Source organism: Medicago sativa, chromosome 1, assembly GCF_051527215.1.
Source record: "Medicago sativa cultivar Bolivia chromosome 1, Bolivia_mono, whole genome shotgun sequence".
NCBI classification, from domain to species: domain Eukaryota; kingdom Viridiplantae; phylum Streptophyta; class Magnoliopsida; order Fabales; family Fabaceae; genus Medicago; species Medicago sativa.
The window spans coordinates 78,642,055-78,666,080 of NC_140749.1; the positions used below are offsets into that span (position 1 = coordinate 78,642,055).

General features: G+C 32.8%; 2 protein-coding genes and 2 long non-coding RNA genes across 7 annotated transcripts; 3 read left to right on the top strand and 1 right to left on the bottom strand.

The window, feature by feature from the left end:
• The first annotated feature begins 5,071 nt into the window (after positions 1–5,071).
• Positions 5,072–6,030, top strand: LOC146957792 (uncharacterized). Its single transcript, XR_015019869.1, has 3 exons — positions 5,072–5,152; positions 5,364–5,469; positions 5,562–6,030. It is a non-coding gene; the product is annotated as an uncharacterized LOC146957792 (long non-coding RNA).
• A 4,250-nt stretch (positions 6,031–10,280) lies between these two features.
• On the top strand, positions 10,281–13,390 carry NAC2 (NAC domain containing protein 2). 3 transcript variants are annotated; one of them, XM_085739122.1, is made up of 7 exons: positions 10,281–10,590; positions 10,690–10,964; positions 11,144–11,461; positions 11,882–12,011; positions 12,282–12,409; positions 12,495–12,609; positions 12,740–13,390. In XM_085739122.1, exons 1-7 carry the CDS (start codon positions 10,425–10,427, stop codon positions 13,150–13,152), a joined length of 1,545 nt encoding a protein of 514 aa, XP_085595248.1. In that variant the 5' UTR covers positions 10,281–10,424; the 3' UTR covers positions 13,153–13,390. The 3 variants fall into 3 exon arrangements, with proteins under 3 accessions (XP_085595248.1, XP_085595257.1, XP_085595243.1); XM_085739131.1 differs by having other exon boundaries at positions 11,882–11,987; XM_085739117.1 differs by having other exon boundaries at positions 11,882–12,409.
• A 4,543-nt stretch (positions 13,391–17,933) lies between these two features.
• Positions 17,934–22,740, bottom strand: LOC146957794 (lactate/malate dehydrogenase family protein). 2 transcript variants are annotated; one of them, XM_085739150.1, is made up of 13 exons: positions 22,392–22,740; positions 22,215–22,305; positions 20,695–20,781; positions 20,508–20,592; positions 20,209–20,390; positions 20,049–20,119; positions 19,874–19,964; positions 19,602–19,778; positions 19,378–19,500; positions 19,025–19,093; positions 18,876–18,944; positions 18,657–18,710; positions 17,934–18,551 (listed from the first exon to the last, which is right to left on the bottom strand). In XM_085739150.1, exons 1-13 carry the CDS (start codon positions 22,550–22,552, stop codon positions 18,498–18,500), a joined length of 1,314 nt encoding a protein of 437 aa, XP_085595276.1. In that variant the 5' UTR covers positions 22,553–22,740; the 3' UTR covers positions 17,934–18,497. The 2 variants fall into 2 exon arrangements, with proteins under 2 accessions (XP_085595276.1, XP_085595284.1); XM_085739158.1 differs by having other exon boundaries at positions 18,876–18,940; positions 19,021–19,093.
• On the top strand, positions 19,092–21,162 carry LOC146957795 (uncharacterized). The gene is made up of 2 exons (XR_015024141.1): positions 19,092–19,279; positions 19,342–21,162. It is a non-coding gene; the product is annotated as an uncharacterized LOC146957795 (long non-coding RNA).
• Positions 22,741–24,026: the final 1,286 nt, after the last annotated feature.

Below are 24,026 nucleotides of genomic sequence, written 5' to 3' on the forward strand. Positions count from 1 at the left end.
GGTTGACTTGCTACCCGCTCTTATTTTACTATTCTTTCATTGCCATGCTTTGCTAATTATGCCAAATACTTGCTCCTTCTCAAGAAATCTTTACTTAAAATTAGCCAATAGAATCTTGGTTTGAGGGGTTCATTTCATAAAAGACTGCTCGGGTAACACCGGCTTATAGGACGTCAACAAGACCTGAGACGAGCAAACAATGACGTAAGCACTGTCTTGCTCGCGAGGCGAGTAGCATTACTCGCTGTGGCGAGCTGCATTGCTCGCGAGGCGAGCTAGGGGCGAGCAATACCCCTGGTTCGGTTGTCTTGCTCGCCATGGCGAGCTCACTTGCTCGCGAGGCGAGCTACGACAGTCCAGCCCTGCATAAAAGGTGTTCTTGACCCAAAAACCTCAAAACCAAATATCTTTATGCATAGTATGATTCTAGAGGTCATAGGAAACTTGTAAAACATTTGATTTGCAAGCATTGGCAAGTATAGCAAGCATAACATAAAAAGGGGTGCTTACACACTATATGCAAACCCTAAAAATTCATTTCTTATCTTACAAGTCAATAACATAAACTCAAGGTGGGAAAGCTATCTAAGGAACTCACCTAACATGATTCACACATGATTCCCAAGCTTCAAGCATCATCTTCACTTCACATGACCAAACCCTAGCTTTTTTCCCCTTTTTGCTTTCTTTGTTCAAACCAAACCAATCTTGTTGTTTTCTTGCAATCCATAGCATCTTGATCTTTGCTTGATCACCTTTACTCCAACCCAAAGCTTTCTAACCAAAACCCTAGTCTCAAAGGAATCTCTATGTGAGGAAATAGAGATATCAATCCAAAGCTTCTTGTTGTTCTTGAGAGAGGAGGAGAAGGAAACTATGATGTTTGATCCATGGGGGAGAAGATTTGATAACATGGTGTGGTAGGGAGAGAAGAGAGGGAACCGATGGAGAAGAGGGAAGGAAGAGAAAAGCCTTGCCAACATCTTAGGAGAGAGAATGGAGATGAGGAAATGAGATATTTTTGGTCCTCCACCAAATAAATATCTTCCTCTCGTGCAATTACCAAACTGCCCTTGACTTAAGCGTGTTATATACGCCTCTGATACTTAACCCGTAATAAACTGATATTACGTAAAGAATATTCTCCATTAAACTTTCTTCCAAAATAAGGTATCTGGGACGATCAACTGATACAATTCTGATACTGACAGGCGGGATGTTACAGGGCGCCTAAAATGCATCCCAAACGTCAAGAGTAATGCATGCAATAAACTAAGTGTTACCCATTTAATGAACCAGATGTCATTAATCTCATGAGGAATACATGCAAGATTCAACAAGTCAAGTGTCAAGAAGAATACATGCAGCAAGCCAAGTGTTACCCATGCAATAAACCAAGTGTCATGGCCTTGATGAATACATGCAACAAACCAAATATAACGAGGAATACATGCAGCAAGCCAAGTGTTACCCATGCAATGGACCAAGTGTCATGACTCATGAAGAATACATGCAACATGTGTCAAGTGGAATACATACAACAAACCAAGTGTTACCCATGCATTGAACCAAGTGACACGACTCATGCAGAATACATGCAACAAGTCAAGTGTCAAGAGGAATATATGCATGAAGTCAAGTGTTACCCATACAATAAACCAAGTGTCGTGACCTTGAGGAATTCATGTAACAAACCAAGTAACAAGAGGAATACATGTAGCAAGCCAAGTGTTACCTATGCAATGGACCAAGTGTCATGACTCATGAAGAATACATGCAACATGTGTTAAGAGGAATACATGCAGCAAACCAAGTGTTACCCATGCATTGAACCAAATGTCACGACTCATGAGGAATACATGCAACAAACCAAGTGTTAAGAGGAATACATGCATAAAGCCAAGTGTTACCCATGCAATAAACCAAGTGTCATGGCCTTGATGAATACATGCAACAAACCAAATATAACGAGGAATACATGCAACAAGCCAAGTGTTGCCCATGCAATGGACCAAGTGTCATGACTCATGAAGAATACATGCAACATGTGTCAAGTGGAATACATACAGCAAACCAAGTGTTACCCATGCATTGAACCAAGTGACACGACTCATGCAGAATACATGCAACAAGTCAAGTGTCAAGAGGAATATATGCATGAAGTCAAGTGTTACCCATACAATAAACCAAGTGTCGTGACCTTGAGGAATTCATGTAACAAACCAAGTAACAAGAGGAATACATGTAGCAAGCCAAGTGTTACCCATGCAATGGACCAAGTGTCATGACTCATGAAGAATACATGCAACATGTGTCAAGAGGAATACATGCAGCAAACCAAGTGTTACCCATGCATTGAACCAAATGTCACGACTCATGAGGAATACATGCAACAAACCAAGTGTTAAGAGGAATACATGCATAAAGCCAAGTGTTACCCATGCAATAAACCAAGTGTCATGGCCTTGATGAATACATGCAACAAACCAAATATAACGAGGAATACATGCAGCAAGCCAAGTGTTACCCATGCAATGGACCAAGTGTCATGACTCATGAAGAATACATGCAACATGTGTCAAGTGGAATACATACAGCAAACCAAGTGTTACCCATGCATTGAACCAAGTGACACGACTCATGCAGAATACATGCAACAAGTCAAGTGTCAGGAGGAATATATGCATGAAGTCAAGTGTTACCCATACAATAAACCAAGTGTCGTGACCTTGAGGAATTCATGTAACAAACCAAGTAACAAGAGGAATACATGTAGCAAGCCAAGTGTTACCCATGCAATGGACCAAGTGTCATGACTCATGAAGAATACATGCAACATGTGTCAAGAGGAATACATGAAGCAAACCAAGTGTTACCCATGCATTGAACCAAATGTCACGACTCATGAGGAATACATGCAACAAACCAAGTGTTAAGAGGAATACATGCATAAAGCCAAGTGTTACCCATGCAATAAATCAAGTGCAATGACCTTAAGGAATACATGCAACAAATCAAGTATCAAGAGGAAAACATGCAACAAGTCAAATGTTACCAATACAATGAACCAAATGGCGTGACTCATGAAGAATACATGCAACATTTGTCAAGAGGAATACATGCAACAAACCAAGTGTTACCCATGCATTGAACCAAGTGCCTTGACTCATAAGGAATACATGCAACAAGCCAAGTGTCAAAAGGAATACATGCATGAAGCCAAGTGTTACCCATAAAATAAACCAAGTGGCATCGATAGTGTCATGTGATGAATTTGTCTAAGGGTTAGTTGATTATGAGATTATGTTCCTAGCCTTCCTCTTGTTTCTTTGGGAGGGATCCTTTTTGTTTTGTTATTGCTTGGCTAGAGTACTTCTTGTACTCATTATTTGTATAAGTTTATACTCTTTTGGGAGATTTATCTCACACACACAGCCACATGCACGCACACATATATATTTGTCACTAAGAAAAATAGTTAAATTATTAAACTAATGATATTTTTAGGCATTATCAATGACATGTCATAAAAGAAAGTCACTTAAACAATGTGATATGAAAATGTTAAAATAGAACAACAAACTATTTTATGTACAGTACCATTTCAATACACCATTGTAGTTAGTTATGAACGTGAATGAAAATACATCAACAAGGTTCAAAGTATTATGAGAACATCTTCATTAATTCAATTTAAAGTTTTCACATAATAGCGGTCTCAAGTAAACCCAACTACCTCTACAAGATCATTGGCTAAATGCATCAATCCACTTCCCAGCAACAACAAAAGTGCACACAAATCGACTGAAAACAATAATTATGAAGATAAAAGCACTCTTCGAAACCTCGATTATGACACACGATTAATGAAACTTCAACATAGCGACCACCGATAGTATACACCTCTCAGAACTCTAGTCATCCTGATTTTTTTCTGTCGTCGCAATCAGTGGCAATCTTCAATGGGGTGCAGCATTGGAAGCCATAACTAAAACTTTAAAGACAAAGTTCCCAACACAGCTCTCTATAATAACCCTTCATTTTATGGAAATTTATCCTCTATCATTGCTTACTTCTTCCACACTCGTCGCCATTCCCTCCAAATTCATTACCATTCTATGATGTTCCTTTCCCCACTTTCAGGTTCTTCGTTTTGTGTTGGTAAACTTTTGATGGGTGAAAAGGGTATTGGAAGAAGGATTCGATCAGTAAATTTGATTTTTGAGATTAGAATTTTTTTGGTTGTTTGTTATAGTTCCTTCGTTTACTCTTTCTTCTAATTTAGTTTTGTTTTAATTATTTGGGTTAAATATGATTTTGGTCTATATAAATACACAAAATTTTGGTTTTAATCCCTCTAAAAAAATTCTTCAACTTTTATCCCCTAAAAGTTTTCCATTTCACTTGCGGTCTCTCCTTATAAGTAAACTTATATGTATAATAAAAACATATTTAACCCTAATTGTTTTGCATTTATGAATAAAAAATTTCTTCAACTTTTAGTCTCCTAAAAGTTTTCCATTTTCACTTGCGGTCTCTCCTTTTGAATAAAAATTTGCAGAAAAATTTATAATATTATAAGAATATATCTCTCCTAAAATTTTATTTTTTTAACAAAACATGTATTAAATTTAAATTTTAAATTTTTTTGTTGTTAAAAACTCATATTTAATTCATGTTTTGTTTAACAATTCTAATTTTTTTTAGAGAGATTTTAATAATATTACACATGTTTTTGCACAATTTCATTAAAAAAAATACAAATGTTACACATGAGTTGACTTAAAAAATGGAACCAAAAGTGGTGATTGAAAATTTAATAAGGACTAAAACTCGAAAAAATTTTTTAGAGAAACTAAAACAAAAAATTAATATATTTATAAGGACAAAAAACATATTCAACCCTAATTATTTTTCATTTATGTTCACACACATTTTGACTTCTCTCTCTTCAATAGTACCTTTTTTAATTGTTTTCTCTTTGTAAATCTTAGCCATTGGATTGAGAGTTGGCAGACTATAAAGAACAGGTGGGGATCTGGTTTCCCTTCTCACTCATTTTTCTTTTCAACACTCATGTTCATTTAATTTCCTTCAATTACTTCTTAAGATCTTCTTCTTAAACTTGGTACTCAACTTCCATGGCACTTAGGTACCTTCACATTTCTTATTTTCTATTCCTTCATTAAATCAATTTCAAATTCCTATTTAATTTTGTTTGTAATACTATTCAGTCTACAATTTTCTACAAACATCTTTCCTTAAGTTATGTTTTGTGATCCAATGTTCTTTATTCTACCCTATCTTACATATTTTCTACATTATTGATCTCTCTTAATATTAAAACAATTTGTATTTTCCAGAAAATTTGCTATTATCAACCCTTCATCAAGGTTGTAGATTGCAATCTACACTAATGGAAGATTCCACACTCCTAAAGAAACTCATAAACTTTCCTCCAAGTGCAAGGTATTCTCAATTCCTTCATTCATTTCATTATTTTTACTAACTAAACCATTTTCAGACATGCTGAGTTTTATTTTCTTCTTCAATGTTGCTAGCTATATTCATATGCTTACCTTGGTTCAACAAGATTTTTGAAGCTTCTCAAGGTAGAAGGTATTATTTGCTCATTCTTTTTTTACTTATCCTATTTAAACAATGTTTTATTCACCTTCTCTAGCATTATAGGGGCAATTGGTTGTTTAAAATAAAAACCATCAAAACTATTGACAATAAACCTTGAATGATAATACATGACATTTTCTTTCCTTTAGTTGTTAATAATTTTTTTTTTTTTGCAAGAGACTAAGTTTGAGAGGATCGAGAAATATGTGTATAGACTTCCTTAATTCCTTATTGGCTTTTAGCACTAAGAAAGGCATATGATAGAGCTTAGTTTTTTATTGTTTTGTTGTATTTTCCTTGATGCCTTCATGTTAGAAATTGAGATTTACAAGAATGCATACTTTATGAATACATGGTTTATTGTGTTTTGCTTAATATTTCACTTTTACATACATGGTTTATTGTTTTTTACTTTTTTTATTATTACTATTGTTTCACTAACTTTTACTTTTGAATTAATGTTTCAATACGTGGTAGTATCTCTACTTTCAGTTGACATGGATAAGTTGAGGAGCAACAAAAATAATCAAATATTTTTTTTGCCAAACTATTTTTTTTTAAAATTAGTCATTTCACTAAAAAAAATATAACAATACTAATGATCCATTGAAAGACCAAACTAATTTTTTCTTAAATTATCCATTTCACTGAAAAAGACAACCATGCCTAATGATCCATTTAGTGTTTTTTTAGTAAGATCCATTTAGTTTATATGAACTACTAGATTTCAATATTAAAATAAACGAACTTAATAGAGATACAATATTGGACTTCTTGTTTTATCCTTTTTACGACAGTGTAAACCTTTTTTCAAAATAAAAGTGTAAATATAATTATAACAGAGTCCAATATTATGATATGATAAAATTTATCTATGTTAAATCATTAAAGTTAATCAGATTTTGTTTTGACTGTTTTTTAAAGTTAATCATTAAAGTTAAATATGATAAAATATTGGACTTATATATTTTTTTTATTAATTATTTTTTAATTATTTTTTTGGCGTTATAGTTTTTTATTCTTCAATGCACTTAAATACACCCGTTTCATAAATGACTTTAGTTTTGAAAGAAAACCCCAACTCACTTTCCTTATATTTACTTTTCCAATTTATGATTTTATCACATTATTATATGAACATATTTGTTATTTTATCCTTTTATGACGGTGTGAACATGTTTATAACACAATCCAATACTATGTTAAGAGGAAAATAATTAAATATGTTAAACCTTTAATTTGTTAAATTATTAAACCTAATAATATTTTGTAATTCTTAATAGGAATAAGTTGAAATCAAAATTTGATTATGTTTAATAATTTAACTAATATAATATTTTTTTAATAAAGTAAATTTATAATAGGAATTTTTTTTTTTAGGGATTAATAGGAATAAGTTAAATATGCATAGAAATGGAAAATGAGCTATGATGATGATAAGTATAACAGTGAAAAGGAAAAGTGAATATAATGGAAATTAGTTAGATTTTCTTAATAAAGTAAATTCTTAATAGGAATAAGTTTTTCTTTTAGAGGGATTAATAGGAATAAGTTAAATATGCACAAAAATGGAAAGAGGATCTACGATGATGATAAGTATAATAATAGTTGAAAAGGAAAAGTGATAATAATGGAAATTAGTTATATTTTCTTAATAAAGTAAATTCTTAATAGGAATAAGTTAAAAAAAATAGATTTTTTAATAATATAACAAAAATAAGTTTTACTATATTTAACTATTTTATCATACCATAATATTGGATTGTGTTATAAATATTTTTACACTGTAAAAAATTCCGGAAATTTAAATTCTTTAATAGGAATAAGTTAGAAAAAAATCATATTAAGTTTAATAATTTAACAAAAATAAGATTTTTCGTATTTAAATATTTTTTCTAACCATAGTATTGAAGTGTGTTATAAATATGTTTACACTATTTTTATTTAGAAAATAGAAACTAATCTTATACTTGTTAAATTATTAAACTTAATCGGATTATTTTCAACTTATTCCTATAAAAAAAATTAGAACTTCTAAATTTTTTTATATCAATTATTTTTTTATTCCTCACTATATGAAATACAACTATTTAATAAAATGTCTTTACTTTAGAAAGAAAATGCAACAAACTGACCTTATATTTAATTTTTCATTTTATCACGTTATTATATTCGTTATCTTATCCTTTTATGATGTCTAAACAATTTTACTAAATAAAATTAATGTAAACATATTTATAACACGCATTTTATCACATTAAGGATGCAACGCGAACCTGGTCATATGTTTCAAAATAGTTATCATAAGTAGAAGCAGGAACATTTTATCACGTGATTGATGAAACTTTAAGAAAATGTGTCAATAATTGATTTTTTCGATCTCAAATCGACTCAAGTAATATATCAATAATTATAATTAATATATGAACAATAAGGAAACATCAACCATAGAGAAGAAGAAAAAACCCTTTCTCAGTCTAAAATTCATAGATAATTTAAATAACAATAGGAAAAAAGTTGTGCATGCTCATGTATGTAACATGGTCTACCGAAAAATCTGGGCAACAAAGGTTGACTTGACGGAAAAATATCAATTGATTTTGTTGCCATTAATATATTTATTTATGCTAACAAGTTTAGCAGTCGAACAGATCAAATTCTGTTAAGAACCAGGTCCACCACGTTTTCTGCTCCCACCATACCGCCTGGTCCCACCATGACGCATCTACAAAGAACATGAAAGAAAATATCAAATGCAGGGAACAATTATGAAATTCGTAAGAAGGAAAAAGCAGTTTGCGATGGAAAGGATAGGCATATAGGGCAAGCTTGCGATGGAAAGGATATACATTGGGAATTAATCCAAAGCTTGCCCCATATGCACATCCCTTCCATCGCAAACTCCTTTTTCCTTCTTACGAATTTCATAATTGTTTCCTGCATTTGGTATTTTATTTCATGTGCTTTGTAGATGCGTCGTGGTGGGACCAGGCGGTATGGTGGGAGCAAAAAACGTAGTGGACCTGGTTCTTGACAGAATTTGATCTGTTCGACTGCTAAACTTGTTAGCATAAATAAATATATTAATGGCAACAAAATCAATTGATATTTTTCCGCCAAGTTAACCTTTGTTGCCCAGATTTTTCGTTGAATCATGTTGCATACATTAGTATGCACAACTTTTTTCTGATTGTTATTTAAATTATCTATGATTTTTAGACTGTGAAAGGGTTTTTTTCTTCTTCTTCTTCTCTATGGCCAATGTTTTCTTATTGTTCATAAATTAATTATAATTATTGATATATTACTTGAGTCGATTTATGATCGGGAAAATCCTAGACCATGAAATCTTTGCAAAAATCCCAAACTTCTCTTCAGACCATGTCAGTGACCTGAGAAACGGGCAATTATTGACACATTTTCTTAAAGTCTCGCCAATCATGTGATAAAATGCGTCTGCTTCTACTTATGATGACTATTTTGAAATCCGTGACCTTGACCAGGTTCGCGTTGCATCCTTAATGTGATAAAATGTGTGTTATAAATATGTTTACACTGATTTTATTTAGAAAAATTGTTCACACGTCATGAAAGTATATGATAACAAATATAATAATGTGATAAAATGAAAAATTGAATATAAGGTCAGTTTGTTGCATTTTATTTTTAAAGCAAAGACACTTTATTAAATGGTTGTATTCCATGTATTGAGGAAGAAATAATTATTGATATAAAAAAATCTAATTTTTTTTGGTTCTTAATATGAATAAGTTGAAAAGAAAATCTGATTAAGTTTAATAATTTAACAAATGTAAGGTTGCTTTCTATTTCCTCAATAAAACCACTGTAAACATATTTATATAATACACTTCAATACTATACTATGGTTAGAAAAAATATTTAAATATGACAAAAATTATTTTTGTTAAATTTTTAAACTTAATATGATTTTTTTCTAACTTATTCCTATTAATGAATTTAAATTTCTGGAATTTTTGACAGTGAAAAAATATTTATAACACAATCAAATATTACGGTATGATAAAATAGTTAAATATTGTGTAAAACTTATTTATGTTATTAAAAAATCTAATTTTTTTTAACTTGTTCCTTTTAAGAATTTACTTTATTAAGAAAATTTAACTAATTTCCATTATATTCACTTTTCCTTTTCACTATTATACTTATCATCAACGTAGATCCTTTTTCCTTTTTTATGCATATTTAAATTATTCCTATTAATTCCTTAAAAAATAAACTTATTCCTATTAAGAATTTACTTTATTAAAAAATTTTAACTAATTTCCATTATAGTCACTTTTCCTTTTCACTGTTATACTTATCATCAATCACAGTTCCTTTTTCCATTTTTGTACATATTTAATTTATTCCTATTAATCCTTAAAAAAAAAACTTTTTCCTATTAAAGAATGTAAGAAAATTTAACTAACTTCCATAAAACTCACATTTCCTTTTATTATAAAGTACTTATCATCATCAAAGTTCCTTTTTTCCATTTTTGTGTGTGAACATCACTGCGCCAATCATATCCTGCCACGTGATCTTTCATACACTTTTTCTCACTCACGTGAGACGCATGTGACACTTTCAAGTAACCCTATAAATATCCCAACCTCAGTCTTTTCCACGACACTTCCGAGGTCCTAGAATCTTCTCACAATTTTATTCTTCAAAAAAATCCCAAACATGTTTCTTATCTAATTTCACAATTCACAAACCCTAAGTCCCAAATTTCTCATCAATTTCAAAAATTCTCTCTGTTTTCTGTCAAATCAATGGAAGGAACCGCTTTCTACCAAGGTCCTGGGTTCCGATTCCACCCTACAGATGAAGAAATTGTTCGTTACTACCTTAAGAAAAAACTCACCGGAAATTTACCCTCTTGCTTCGATTATCTCGCTGTCATCGACATCTACAAATTCGAGCCATGGGACCTTCCCAGTATGTCATCTTCTTCTCTATGGTTTCATGGTTACTTTCAAAATTTCAACTTGATGATTATTTTTTTTTTTATAATTTTTTTGTTTGTTTTGTTTTTAGAGATGTCGAAGCTGAAGACAAGGGATTTGGAATGGTACTTCTTCACTGCGTTGGACAAGAAGTATGGTAATAGTATCAGGACGAATCGTGCTACCGATAGAGGTTACTGGAAGACTACTGGCAAGGATCGTGCTATCAAGAATGGAGAGGAGACTGTTGGAATGAAGAAGACACTTGTTTATCACTTGGGTCGGGCTCCACATGGTGATCGAAGCAATTGGGTCATGCATGAGTATAGGATGATTGATGAGACTTTAGCCAAAGCTGGAGTGCAGGTATTATATTATAGTAGTGATATATTGTGATTATTTTTTTTTTCAAAGTTGTTAATTTATGTAGTTTTTGTAATTTATTGAACTGGGTTTTGTGTAATTTATGAAATTGGGTTTTGTTTTGATTTGATTTGATTTGATTCTTATTTGAGATGAGATTTGTGTTTGTTTTGGTGGAGAAGGATGCTTATGTCCTGTGTAGGATCTTCGAGAAGAGTGGTTCGGGGCCTAAGAATGGGGAGAAGTACGGGGCTCCCTTTGTTGAGGAGGAATGGGAGAATTTTGGTGAACAAGTGCTACCCTTGCCGCCTGTTGATAATGAACCTTTGAAACTAGAAGGGTTTACTCCTGATGTTGATGAACTCGTGAATCCCTTGGCAGTTTCTGTACCTGATGATGTACTGGTGGATCCCTTGGATGCTTTTTATGACGAGCTTTGGAAAGAAAATGTGCCTGATTCTACTTACGAGGACTTTTTTGAAACCCATGACCTCGATCAGGTTCGCGTTGCATCCTTAATGATGTTGGATTGTTTATTGTTCATTCATGTTTGTGCTGTTGGATTATTTTGTAAACTTTGCCTGTGGGATAGATTGAATGCTTTTTTGCACTGTTGTATTAATAATGTTCATCCATTTTGTTGCTTTGCTTGATTTTTTAATCAAACTTTTGCTGGGGTGGAGATTTATTTATTTTTTATCGTGGCCATCGTTCCAGATATGTTTTGGCACAGATTTTGTCATTGTTTTGACCTTTTCTGTTGAATGATAGACATCTGCAATTTATTAATTTTTTTTTTTCTCTTTGTAATTTTTTCTTCGAGCATTTTTTTAACATAATTCCTACTTGTTATATTATCTACTTACTCTGATGTTCCCATCATATTTAATTCTAATTTTAGAAATATCTTCAATTACTAGGATATTGATACCAGTAACACAGTTGGAAGTGCTGAACTTCAATCCAACTTCTGTTATGGAGAGTGTAGTACCCATCCTCAGTATTCCCAAGCATTTATTAATGAACGTAAGCAATTGGAAGCCACTCTTGGTATGTATGAACATGAGGTTGATCAGCCTAATAATATATCTGATCTATATGGTGGGAATATCAATTCAGTGCAAGATGGATACAATGGTGGGACAAACCATAACGAAAATCCTTTGAATTTCAATTTTGCATCTGAGGAACTGGATCAATTCTTTGATCCCCCTGATTATCTTACTGATTTGACTGATGAGTACTTGGAAGCCAATGATATTAAGAATCGTGATGAGTTTGTTCCCACTGAGATTGATCCTTCTGTTGCTGCAATGCTAGATGAGTACCTTGCATGCCCTGACGACGACGACGACGACGACGTTTCCAAATATATATGCTTGGATTCTCCTTTGAATGCAAGGAGTGAAAGCCCCATTCCCAGCTATGGACAGCCTATCATTGAGCAGGTTATGGTGTACTCTAGATTTATTAGTCACTTGTTTTACTGATTTGTATTATAGCCGTCTTAAAATCTTTTGGGGTCATTGACAGAATGTGGAGGGCGAAACCTATGGTAGTTCCTTGACAAACAAACATGTTTTTGAAGCACAATCTTGTCATGAAGATTTACCAAAGGAGGATCTAGCAGCGCCAAATTGGGTCTCAGGTTACAGTCCCACTCACTTTAAACCCTGATTTCTCAAGCTGTTATTTTTGTGTGTGTGTTATTGTGGACTGATATAGAATGTGAATTAGTTCTCTATTCCTTCTAATTTTTGTTTTTATCACTTCGGCAGGAGATGCAAACACTTTTGTGAAGCATGCCAATAGGTTGTTGGCCAACATACCTGCTCCACCTGCATTTGCATCAGAGTTTCCTGCTAAGGAGTTGGCTTGTGGGACACACCCTGCAGCTGAGTCATCCAATTCAGCTCATATAACTGCAGGTATGATCAGCATTACAGACATTACTTTTAGAGGCAATGCGATGGATTGGATGGTGGACAAGAATGGAGGTTTTAACACCGTTATGTCTACTGGGTTTTCCCAAACTGATGTTAACTCTGCTACTTTGGTGCCTATTTCTGGCTTGGTCTGTAGCAAAACTGCATTTATGTTATCACATGGTTGGGTTTTCTTGATGGGTTTCTCAGTTGTGATCCTTTCACTGAGTTTCAAGATCGGAAGCTTCATGTATACGGGTAAATGACAAATGCAAGTTTGGCTATGATAGAATAATCCAGTCAGTTAAGCATCGTTCTCATTGAATGACTAGGATTCCATGACTTTGTAGATTTCTTTACGGTAATTTAGTCATACCAATCTTAACATTATTCATTGTAACTTACTCGCCTGCATTTTTATTTTTTTATTTTTTTGGTTTCAGAGTGCAAACTGAGCTATACTGAACAATTAGTTATACATATTAGTCACTATTTACCTCGATAGTTTTAAGTTCTGACTGATAGGCTATTCGTTATATACTATGTTGGAGATATAATTTGATTCACCAGGCATAGTAATCAAGCATTCGGTTTTATTTATCTACTTGTTTCGTCCTCGAGGAGCATGGATGGGAGTAGAAGCTGTTGCTGGCATTCTGAAAAGTGATATGAACTTCTGGGCGCCGGATGAAGCTGTGTTGGTGCATCAACTACCACAAGATGTTGCTTAGTTGTATTGGACCTATGGTTCACTGGGTTGAGTATGCCGTGACCATTTAGTTTAACCCTAAAGTTTTTAACTTAGCCTCTAACACATTGATTGGCTCAATTTTTCATTGATTCTCAAATTTCTACCAATTGCAGTGGTGCTGTCGAGCTGTTTCTTTCCAAATTCACCTGTTTATCTATCATTGATCTAGTTTCTTCACACTGATGATTCCTTTTCAACACCTGTGACCATTTATTTACCTTGGTCTCCTTTGAACCATCACCTCATGTAAAATTTGTTATCACGGACACATTTTCTTGAACTTCCCAATTTTTCTCTGATAATATTTTTCCACTTTCTTCAATCAATTTCATCACAATAATTTGCCTATCTCCCTTGTCTCTTGCTCAAAGATGGCGTGGTGAAGTATACAACGGAGTTGTTAAAATGGCGGTGCTCGTGGCTTTTCTACTTTTAAAGAAGTAGAAGGAGGAATCAACGCTCCATAACGCAGCACTACTCTACCACAATACACATTAAAATAGTTGCACCTAGAAGGAGCAAGCAATCAAGTGCTCTATAAGAAATTGGATAGGTGTTAACTCCTAACATATCACTATTGTGATATTTTAAAATTGAAACTGTTCGAATATGGCATTAAATGAAGAATGGTTCGAATATTCTTTTGTAACTGATTTTTTAAACTTGTAGATAATTGAAATTTAAAAGTTTAAGAAATCAGTTGCTAGTAAAATATTTAAACTATTTATTATTTAATTTTATATTCAAACATTTTCAATTTTGAACTATCACAACAGTGATAATTTTATGATGTTAGGCTTAACATCCAATCCAATTTTCCACTTAAGCATGATGAATATTGTAAAGGATATCTTGTAGTCAAGAGATCGGTACCGTTAGATAATTGGATGTTCAACATTTTCAATGTGATTTACTAAAATGAGTTAATCTTTAATATAGTTTCTTCTTATTTTAGAAGTTTGTAAAAACAATTAGTAGTTCTTAATATTTTATAAGCACTTCCTAATGTTTAGTGATTTTTTTTTTTTTATGTTATTCTTTGATGCTACATATTTATAAGACGCTAAGGGCGGCTAATACAAGGATTTTACAAAACACATTTGTTTGAAGGCAGGATTTTACGAAACATTCGAAACTACATATAAAATGTTACGAATTATTTATTATTTTCTGTACTTTGAAAAATTAAGAGAAATAATACTTTATAACCATTAAAAAAAATTATACTTCATAAATTAAACGACGATTTTCTTATTGAAATGGTGATCTGAAATTGGTATACTTATCCTTGATGTCAACACGATCGAGTCCCTACTATTATTATTATTTTTTTGTGGTGGCCGGGGTTCTATTTTAAATTAGGATTTACTAGTATCTACAAAAAGAACGGAGAACATTTTTTTTTTCTTGAAGGAGAACATTTTATTTTGAAAGGGACCAACGGATATTTTAAGTTAGATTATATAAGTTTGATATTCTTTTTTAAAGAAGAAAATATCTTTTTTGCTTGACGAGACATTTTGCATGTTTCCTATCATTCAGTCTGGTGCATTCATATTTTTTTATCGTAATAAAGTACTTATTAGCAAAAAAAAAAACTTATTAATTTATTTTATAGAAAAAAATACTTATTTATGTAACCAACATCACTTTTGGAGAAAGAACAAAGGCAATATCGTAGAGTCTTCATAAACAGATGAGATGCCTATGAAAAAGTGTACAAACTAATTGATTATATAGAAAGTTTTTATTTTTTTTCTTTCTTTCAAAAGGTATATATGAATTTTGAATTCTGGTTGCTATTTTTTTTTTTTTTTTGAGGAATGGTTACTATTTGCTTGTTGAGTACAATGAATTAATTTGATTTATTCCACGGCTCGTGAATCACATGGAATGAGATTTCCTGCTATAATTGCATCATACACTAACAACTCTCACTTGTTCGATCTAGATTGACGGTTGAGATGGTTTCACGCGGTAAATTGCTTATGTAGTTCGATCAGACTACATCCTACGCAGCAATTTCGCCACATCCCACTACACCTTCTCATTTGGAACTGGATCTCACGCTGTAATTGCGCTAACCCAGTAACGGTTATGGTCGTTCGATCAGAAATTATGCAGGGATACTCCTCAATGAGATGTTTTTATATAGATTCTTTTGAAAAATAAATCTTCGAGAGAAATATCTTACCCGTGTTTCTCCATCAATCTTGAATGGAATAGACTGTGATGAAAGGATATCATTAGATTGGCAGAGGGGATGCGACACGAAATCATGTAAAAGAGCGAGCTAACTCGAAGATTCTATTCTCTTCAAAAGTTTAAAAGTTTAATAGCATCGCGAAACATTCATTGTTGGTGCATGATGCCTATTCATTTTCATTGGGAAATCATCCAAAGTTTGCCCCACATGCCTATCCTTTCCATCGCAAACTGCTTTTTCCTTCTTATGAATTTCATAATTGTTCCCTGCATTTGATATTTTCTTTCATGTCCTTTGTAGATGCGTCGTGGTGGGACCAGGCGGCATGGTGGGAGCAGAAAAACTGGTGGACATGGTTCTTGACAGAATTTGATCTGTTCGACTGCTAACCTTGTCAGCATAAAAAAATATATTAATGGCAACAAAATCAATTGATATTTTGTCAACAAAAAAAAAAATCAATTGATAATTTTCCGCCAAGTAAACCTTTGTTGCCCATATTTTTCGATAGATCAGCTTTTGTTATCATGCATTTCATATGTGTTCTATGTTGGAAATGAAGTTACGACCAATTGATTCTTCTTCTATGTTCTAAAATCATGTATGGTATATCAAAAGTGATATTTGGTTTACTTAATGAAGAAAATTATGAATAGATTATAAATGCACATATATTTTTATCAGTTATTTGACTTTTAACCATTTCAACCCTCTGCCTTTTGTTGAATCGATTAATATTGATAATACTTTTCCTCTTCTACCATTCTTCATCCTTTGCTCATTTTTTATTCTTCAAATGTAACTATTATGCCAACATTTCTACCCTAACTTTAGGCTGCTTCCTCTTTACATGTTAGCATGACCCTTAAACTAATTATGAGTAAAGAAATTAGTTTTTCTTTTGCGTTCTTTTCGGTCAAAAATTTGGGAAATGTTAAAGAGTGCCCTTAGAGTATTGATTAAAAAGATAAAAATAGAATTTTTACCTTGGAAAATAGTAAAAAGTGATGAATTTGATTTTTTAAAAGTTAAAATATTGTTGAATTCAATGCAAACTTACTACTTTTGGTTTCTTAGGACTTTTTTAGTGTAACCCATATAATTTTGTCATGATCTTCAAATATACTACCAAATGTTGCGCTAGAATAAGGTATAGTTAGAGAGAGATAAATTATTGTATGATTTAATTGTATTCATGAGTTAAGATATATACCTCATTTTATCTAATATACTTCAAATGGTTTTAAATTCTTTTTTGCCTCTTTGACGGTCATTAGTTTCATGAAAAAACAAAATACAAGACATTGTTCCTCTTTCTTCTTCTGAAGTCCAATATCGAGCTCTTGCCACTGCAACTTGTGAGGCTCAATGGCTACATGATTTTAACGTCAAGCATCCTTCCAAAGTTGTTCTTTACTGCAACAACAAACGCAATTAACACATGGATACATGGACTGTCATGTCCGGAAGAATCTTCATGTCGGAGTGCTTCACTTACTGCTACTTTGTTGTTCATTCTGTCAGTTTGTCAGTTTCCCTTTTGTTATTCTCCTATTTTCCCTGTCTTAATAAAAAGGGATCTTATTTCATCTTGTAACAATTGAGCCAGATGAGAGGATTATAGATGGCCTAATAGATAAACTCTTTATACTCCCTCCGTCCCAATTTATTTGACCCCTTAGCTCATTTCACACAGATTAAGAAAAATGTATAAATAAAGGGGAAAGTGGAATATATTGTATTGGGAATGATAAAAGTAGTATTATTTAGTGTTATATTGTATTGGGAATAATGAAAGTTGTATTGAAAATTGAAATGGGTCAGTTATTTTGGGACACTTTTTTTTAGAAAATGGGTCAGTTATTCCGGGACGGAGGAAGTACCATATTAAAAATTGAGTCGTGTCTAATTTAACCCCACAGCACCAACTTAGTTATTTTGTAAAATATTTTATAATCTTTAAATATCTTATTTAAAATTAACTTAAATAGATAAAAGAAAAATTAACTTACATAGTGTAGTAATGTGATGATACAAGAAATTGTAGAGTATGCTTAAGACTCAGAAATCCATCTTGTAGAACACAATAATTTAGAACGATACATCTCAAGCTTCGTAACTAGAAATAGGTTATACAAAATCCCACTTATTACATGCTGACGAGCTTTATGGTTTTAAATCAAATGAATGTTTTGAAATTTATACTATTGCTCAATAAATAAATGTATTTCCAGCTAAATTGCATATTTGGTCCTTACGTTTAATATAGGTTTTAAGTTGGTCCCCTACATTTAGAAAGTTTCAAGTTGGTCCCTTACGTTGTTAAGATTACAATTATCAAATTTCCGTTTAAAACGTCCATGTGGCTAACAAAAACACACACATGGATAACTTTGGGGGTGCCACATGGACGTTTTTGACAGAGTTACCTCAGAATATGACGGAAAGGGCAAAACTTATGTTGACTTCAATAATGTAAAGAACAACTTGAAGCTTTTTAAACGAAGAGACCAACTTGAAACCTAAAATAAACGTAAAGGTCCAAAAATGCAATTTAGCCATGTTTTCCCCTTTTATTACATAACCATTATTCTACATCAATTGGTATGATCTTACTTCCATATATCTGCTTTGACATTCAGAAGATTAGCTAGTTACATTTCTCCTGGGAGCATGGTATCACCAGGTAGATCACAAACAGCAATCCCCTGATAAGAGAGAATACAAATGTTTAAATTAAAGTGAGTATCATGAATATGCAGATTTAAAAGAAAAATGTTTGCGTAGACCGCGATTCGGGCCGCAATATTTACCTCGCCGGTTAGGTGAGCCACACATTTTTTCTCCGCCAATAACTCAGCTTCTGTCTGCAAAATATGATATTTTGACATGAAATTCACAGATAATGCATTTACCAATGTTCAGGCACACTGAATAATCTCATAAAAGTTATAGTAACTATGTTTTCTTTTTGTATACCAAATATATGAAATTGTTATCGTTGTATAAAATTTCTCAAGTTTCAGACTCACCTTGGCTAATTTCTGTCGTAGGTAGTCATCAAATATAACATCCTTGACAAGTTCATAATCACCATCTCCCTAATGAATAAAACTTTTTGTCATAGAGGAACAAAAGCAATTCAGAAATCATAAAGGATGAATAACACAGACACACTTGCCTTTGATCGACACGGCATACTGAAAACAATATCTTCAGCTATTCCATAAGGATTTCCAGTGGTATACACCTGGCATTGTATGTAATTGCAAACTGTATGATTGAAGTAGATACTAGAAAACAGACAAGATCAAAGACAAAAACAGTTTATAGGCCTTTTAATTGAGCTTTAAAGTTAACAGAAACAGACTATATGAAGAAACTAGTAAAATACACGTGAATGCGCATGGGTCCCGACATTGGTGAATATATTAATGTCAGTCAAGTTGCAAAACAAACTTGCATCTTTCTGAAAAGATCATCCAATTCTATATCAAGTAAATACACAAGGTTGTTTAAGAAATACAAACTTACACCAGTAGAAAACCAATCACCCTCGGGAGTAGGAATGATCAAAGATCGTATGGCATCAACTATAGACACAGAAGTCGATGCAGCAGATGATCTTCCCCATTTTTGAATAAGTGCACCACCTCTCTAACAATCAAACAATAACTTATTGTTAACTTATTACACAAGGAAACTAAATATTTCTATTCCACATATTTAATTACATGGATTCCAATTACAAATTTTACCTTTTGAACTTTTTCAGTGAACTCTTCCTCTAACCATTTATGATCCTTGATCACTTCTTTGACGGGCAACCCATCGATTCTGGCATTTAAGAAGTCAGGGACCTGAGTAGTTGAGTGGTTTCCCCATATTGTCATATTTGACACTTTATCGTAGAAGACACCTGCCTTCAGGGCTAGCTACACATTGGATTGAAGCAATGCAGAGAACATTTCTGTTATTTCTTCTTTTTTGGAACAATTTTTCTTTGTACAAAATTTATACGCTTTTATACCTGACATTTTGCCCTGTTCTCATCTAAACGAGTTAAAGCATGGAAATTTTTTGCAGGAATATTTGGAGCATTCTTCAAGCATATTAATGCACTGCATTAAAATACACATGAAGGTTAGCAACATTAGGAACAATAAGGTGCAACTTCTAGTTTACACATGAAGCACCAAGCTGACTTTGTATTGCAAGGGTTTCCCACGACTATAACTTTGACATTGCGAGATGCAACCGCATTGAGTGCTTTTCCCTGTTGTACACATGGTAAGATATAATGTCAACAATATAGTTAACTGTCTTTTATAGGAGAAAACATAAGATATTTGAATACCAATTTACCTGCTCCGCAAAAATCTGCCCATTTATGTCTAGCAAAGCCGCACGCTCCATTCCAGGTCCTCGAGGCTTTGCACCTATTAGCAAAGCCCATTCTGCATCTTGGAACACCTCATAAGGATCAATGCTAATAACAACTTCCCTCAGCAAAGGAAATAAAGAGTCCTCCAACTCCATCGCAACACCTGCATTGTTGAATTAGAACATTCATTTTGAAAAGCATCAGTAATATGGCATATCCTATGATACACGCATACTCCAAAAACGGGCATTTTCATATAATACTCATGTACGAAGCTTACCTTCAAGAGCTTGCAATGACCTTTCCGATCCTAATAATTTCAGAGCAATAGGTTGATTTGGACCAAAAACTTCACCAGATGCAAGCTAACATAAAAAATTAACTCAGTGGAACTAAATTGCATGGCCATTAAAGGTGACTGAGTCTGAGACTGCAATGGTTCTGATTTAAATCCAAGATACACTCACCTTGAAAAGTAGATGATTGGAAATCATTCCTGCAGCACCCGAGACTGCAATGGTAATTAATTTCTTCCAGGATTTTGTCTCCTCTTCCTGTAAACACATTGGCCAAACGAAACAAATTGGTATATACTTAATCTTAACATTAAGTAATACCATGGAAAATTTGAAAGGATGCCAAATGAAACAAATGATTTAGTTCTGAGACGGTGAATCTTTGTATCTAGAGGAGTTAATATGGAGGACAAATCAATTGCATCTGTTTACCATATTTGATCCTAAACTGCTAAGACAGCAACCCATAAAGGATACATGTTACAATTTTCTTTTAGATTTTCCTCAAATATTTGTTGGAAGCATTAGGACTAAACAATAATGAAGTTAAAAACTGATTAAGTTCTGTATTTTAGCAGACTGACAACCAATAATGTTCTTGAAGCTTTTTGGCTATCAATTGGTGTTTCACAATCAAAAGTAATAAAACATCTGATCGAATCACAAACTGAACAAAAGAGTAGGAATCAAACGAAGTACAAATAAAGAAATACAATCACCAATTTAGTTCCACTTCTATCTATATAGTATATAGCCTATATACACGATGCTTCGAATTGCAGTCCGCACCCGCAATTGCGGCTGCAATATTGCTGTTGTGGTAGCCTCCTCAACGGCGTCACACCTTAATTGTAGTGTGATCTTCAATTACATGTACGGCTGTATCCGCATCAGACGATTTCAGTCATGTTCGTTCAAATTTTCTCACCAAAAATTTAAATTTTGGAACCCCAAATCACAATATGCTTCAGATCTAATGAAAAATCTTACCTTTAACAGTCTCTCAATTGTGTGTTTCAATCACCTCTCAATCATCATTTACGGAGCAAACTAAAACTCTGGTATGGGGGGGTACGGTGTTGCTACATATATAGTTTGTGAAAATTTAAAAATATTTTATGCTGCAACAGTCACAATGCGCGCAGCAACCACAATGACCGCAATCGTGACAACTGCTACTGCAATTTAAAACCATATTACCGACCTCTATCCCTGTATATTAACCAACTGCAATTTTAAATTAACAGGTACATTTATTACTTTTCTTTCAAATATAGCTCTTATTAGGACTATTAATTTTTCTTTGAAGTGACCAGTAAGAATAAGAATTAATGACATCCTATGAAGCACGGACGCTCCTCAGATTAGGACGCGTGTCCGACACCGACACGACACCTATAATTACACTGAATAATGTCATTTTCTCAAATTATTATCCGTGTCGGCGTGTCGGTGTCGTGTCCGGTGTTCATGTCGGTGTATTAGGGATGACATCTATATATACAATGATTAGGCACATACTATCAAACACCACCAATCCTCCTTAACAAAATTCTGCTCCCAAATATCCAATTAAAGAACATATTAACCACAAAATCATGCACTAAAGCCATAAGTTGAATACAAAGCAAGCTTAAACAACATATATACATACACAGAATAAATACAGTAGAGTAACAAGGAATACTCACAGCCTTCAAATCATAGGTAAGGCAGAAGACACCATAGCAATCAGGCTTACTCTTGGGATCCTGTGTCTGTACTGCTGGCGCCTGCACTTGACTGAAAAGTAAAAGCAGGAAAATTGATTCAGACCCAAGAAGCTGAATTGATACAAATGTTGAATGAAAAAGAGTAAAGTTACTGACTTTGGTGCAACAGAACAAGAAATTCTAGCATGTTGAGTTCTGTGAAGTGGTGCTAAAGTACAGTGATGGTGCCTAGGAAGAGTCCTAGAGAGAAATGAGAGTTGTGATGATGAGTGAAGTTGAGTTTTTGAGCAAGTGTTGTTTAACTGTGTCAGAGCCATATCCAAGAATCTTAGAATTCAAGAAACACTAAGTTTGTGGTACTTGTGATTAGAGTAGTAATGAAAAAACAAGACTTTATGAAGAAGTTTCTAAAAGGGTATAAGAAAATGAGAAAAGATATAGGAGTTTTGTTCAGAAGTTGCAAAGTTGATGAAGAGAAGTGTAGAAGGAAGAAAAAAGGGAGGGTATGTGGGAACAAAGAGGATGGATTTGAAATACAAGTATAAGGCTATGGGAATGACACTTGTCAAGTTACTCAATCACAGTAAACATCATCCACAACTTGGTTTTTTATCTTCTTCTTACGAGACATTATTGGATTTTGGATGAATGAATGGAATGGAATTACGTATTTGTTGGGGTGTGTAATTTTTGTTGTTGTTTTCCACATGTTTTCTTTTAGGGGTTAATTGTGTTTGAGATAAGGTCGAATACAATCCTTCCAAAAAAAAAAGGTCGAATACAAGTATAAGCACTTACTTGAAATTCAAACTTTGACATTAGGAAATAGAAAATACAAAATAAAAATAAAACTTTGACTTGTTGTAGGAGGGGAGACTAATCCCTCTAGCTAGACTCAACTTTAGTCCATAGTAGGTTGTTTTGTATTTGATCTAATTAGAAGGGAAGCCGGGTCCTTAATTTTAAGGATCCAGTGATTTTTTTAGTTTTTATTTTTAGGGTTAAATATATTTTTGGTCCCTATAAATATGTCAACTTTTCGTTTTAGTCCCTCTAAAATTTTCCTTCAACTTTTAGTCCCTATAAAATTTTCAATCTTCACTTTTTATCCATCTTTTAAAGTAAACTCATATGTAGAATTCATATTATTTAATAAAATTTTCCAGAAAAATTCAAAGTCTCTCCAAAAAAAATTCAGAATTTTTTAACAAAACATGAATTTAATATGTTTTTATATGTTTTAAGGTTAAAAATTCATATTTAATTTGTGTTTTGTTAAAAAATTCTAATTTTTTTTAGGAAATTTTTTTAGAATATTTTACACATTTATGCACAATTTCATTAAAAAATACAAAAATTAAATTAAAAATAGGGACCAAAAGTAGTGATTGAAAATTTTATAGAGACTAAAAGTTGAAGGAAAATTTTAGAGGGATTAAAACGAAAAATTAACATATTTATAAGGACCAAAAACATATTTAACCCTTATTTTTATAAGAAAAGGTGAGTTTGTTTTGTTGTTACGAAATGTTATTCTTTAAATGTAAGTGTGTTTATGTATATATCAAAAATACATCGTCTTCAATTTTGGTGGCATTGTATCTTTCAAAAAAGTAATAATTTGGTGGCATTGTATTTTTTATGAAAATAAAAAAATATATATTAGAAGAGACATTCTTTCAAAAAAAGATTAGAAGAGACATATACTTCAATAAAGTCGGGATACATGGTACTAAAGAAATAAACATTAATAACTTTTCGTTAATTCTTTCAAAAAAAAATTCTCAATTT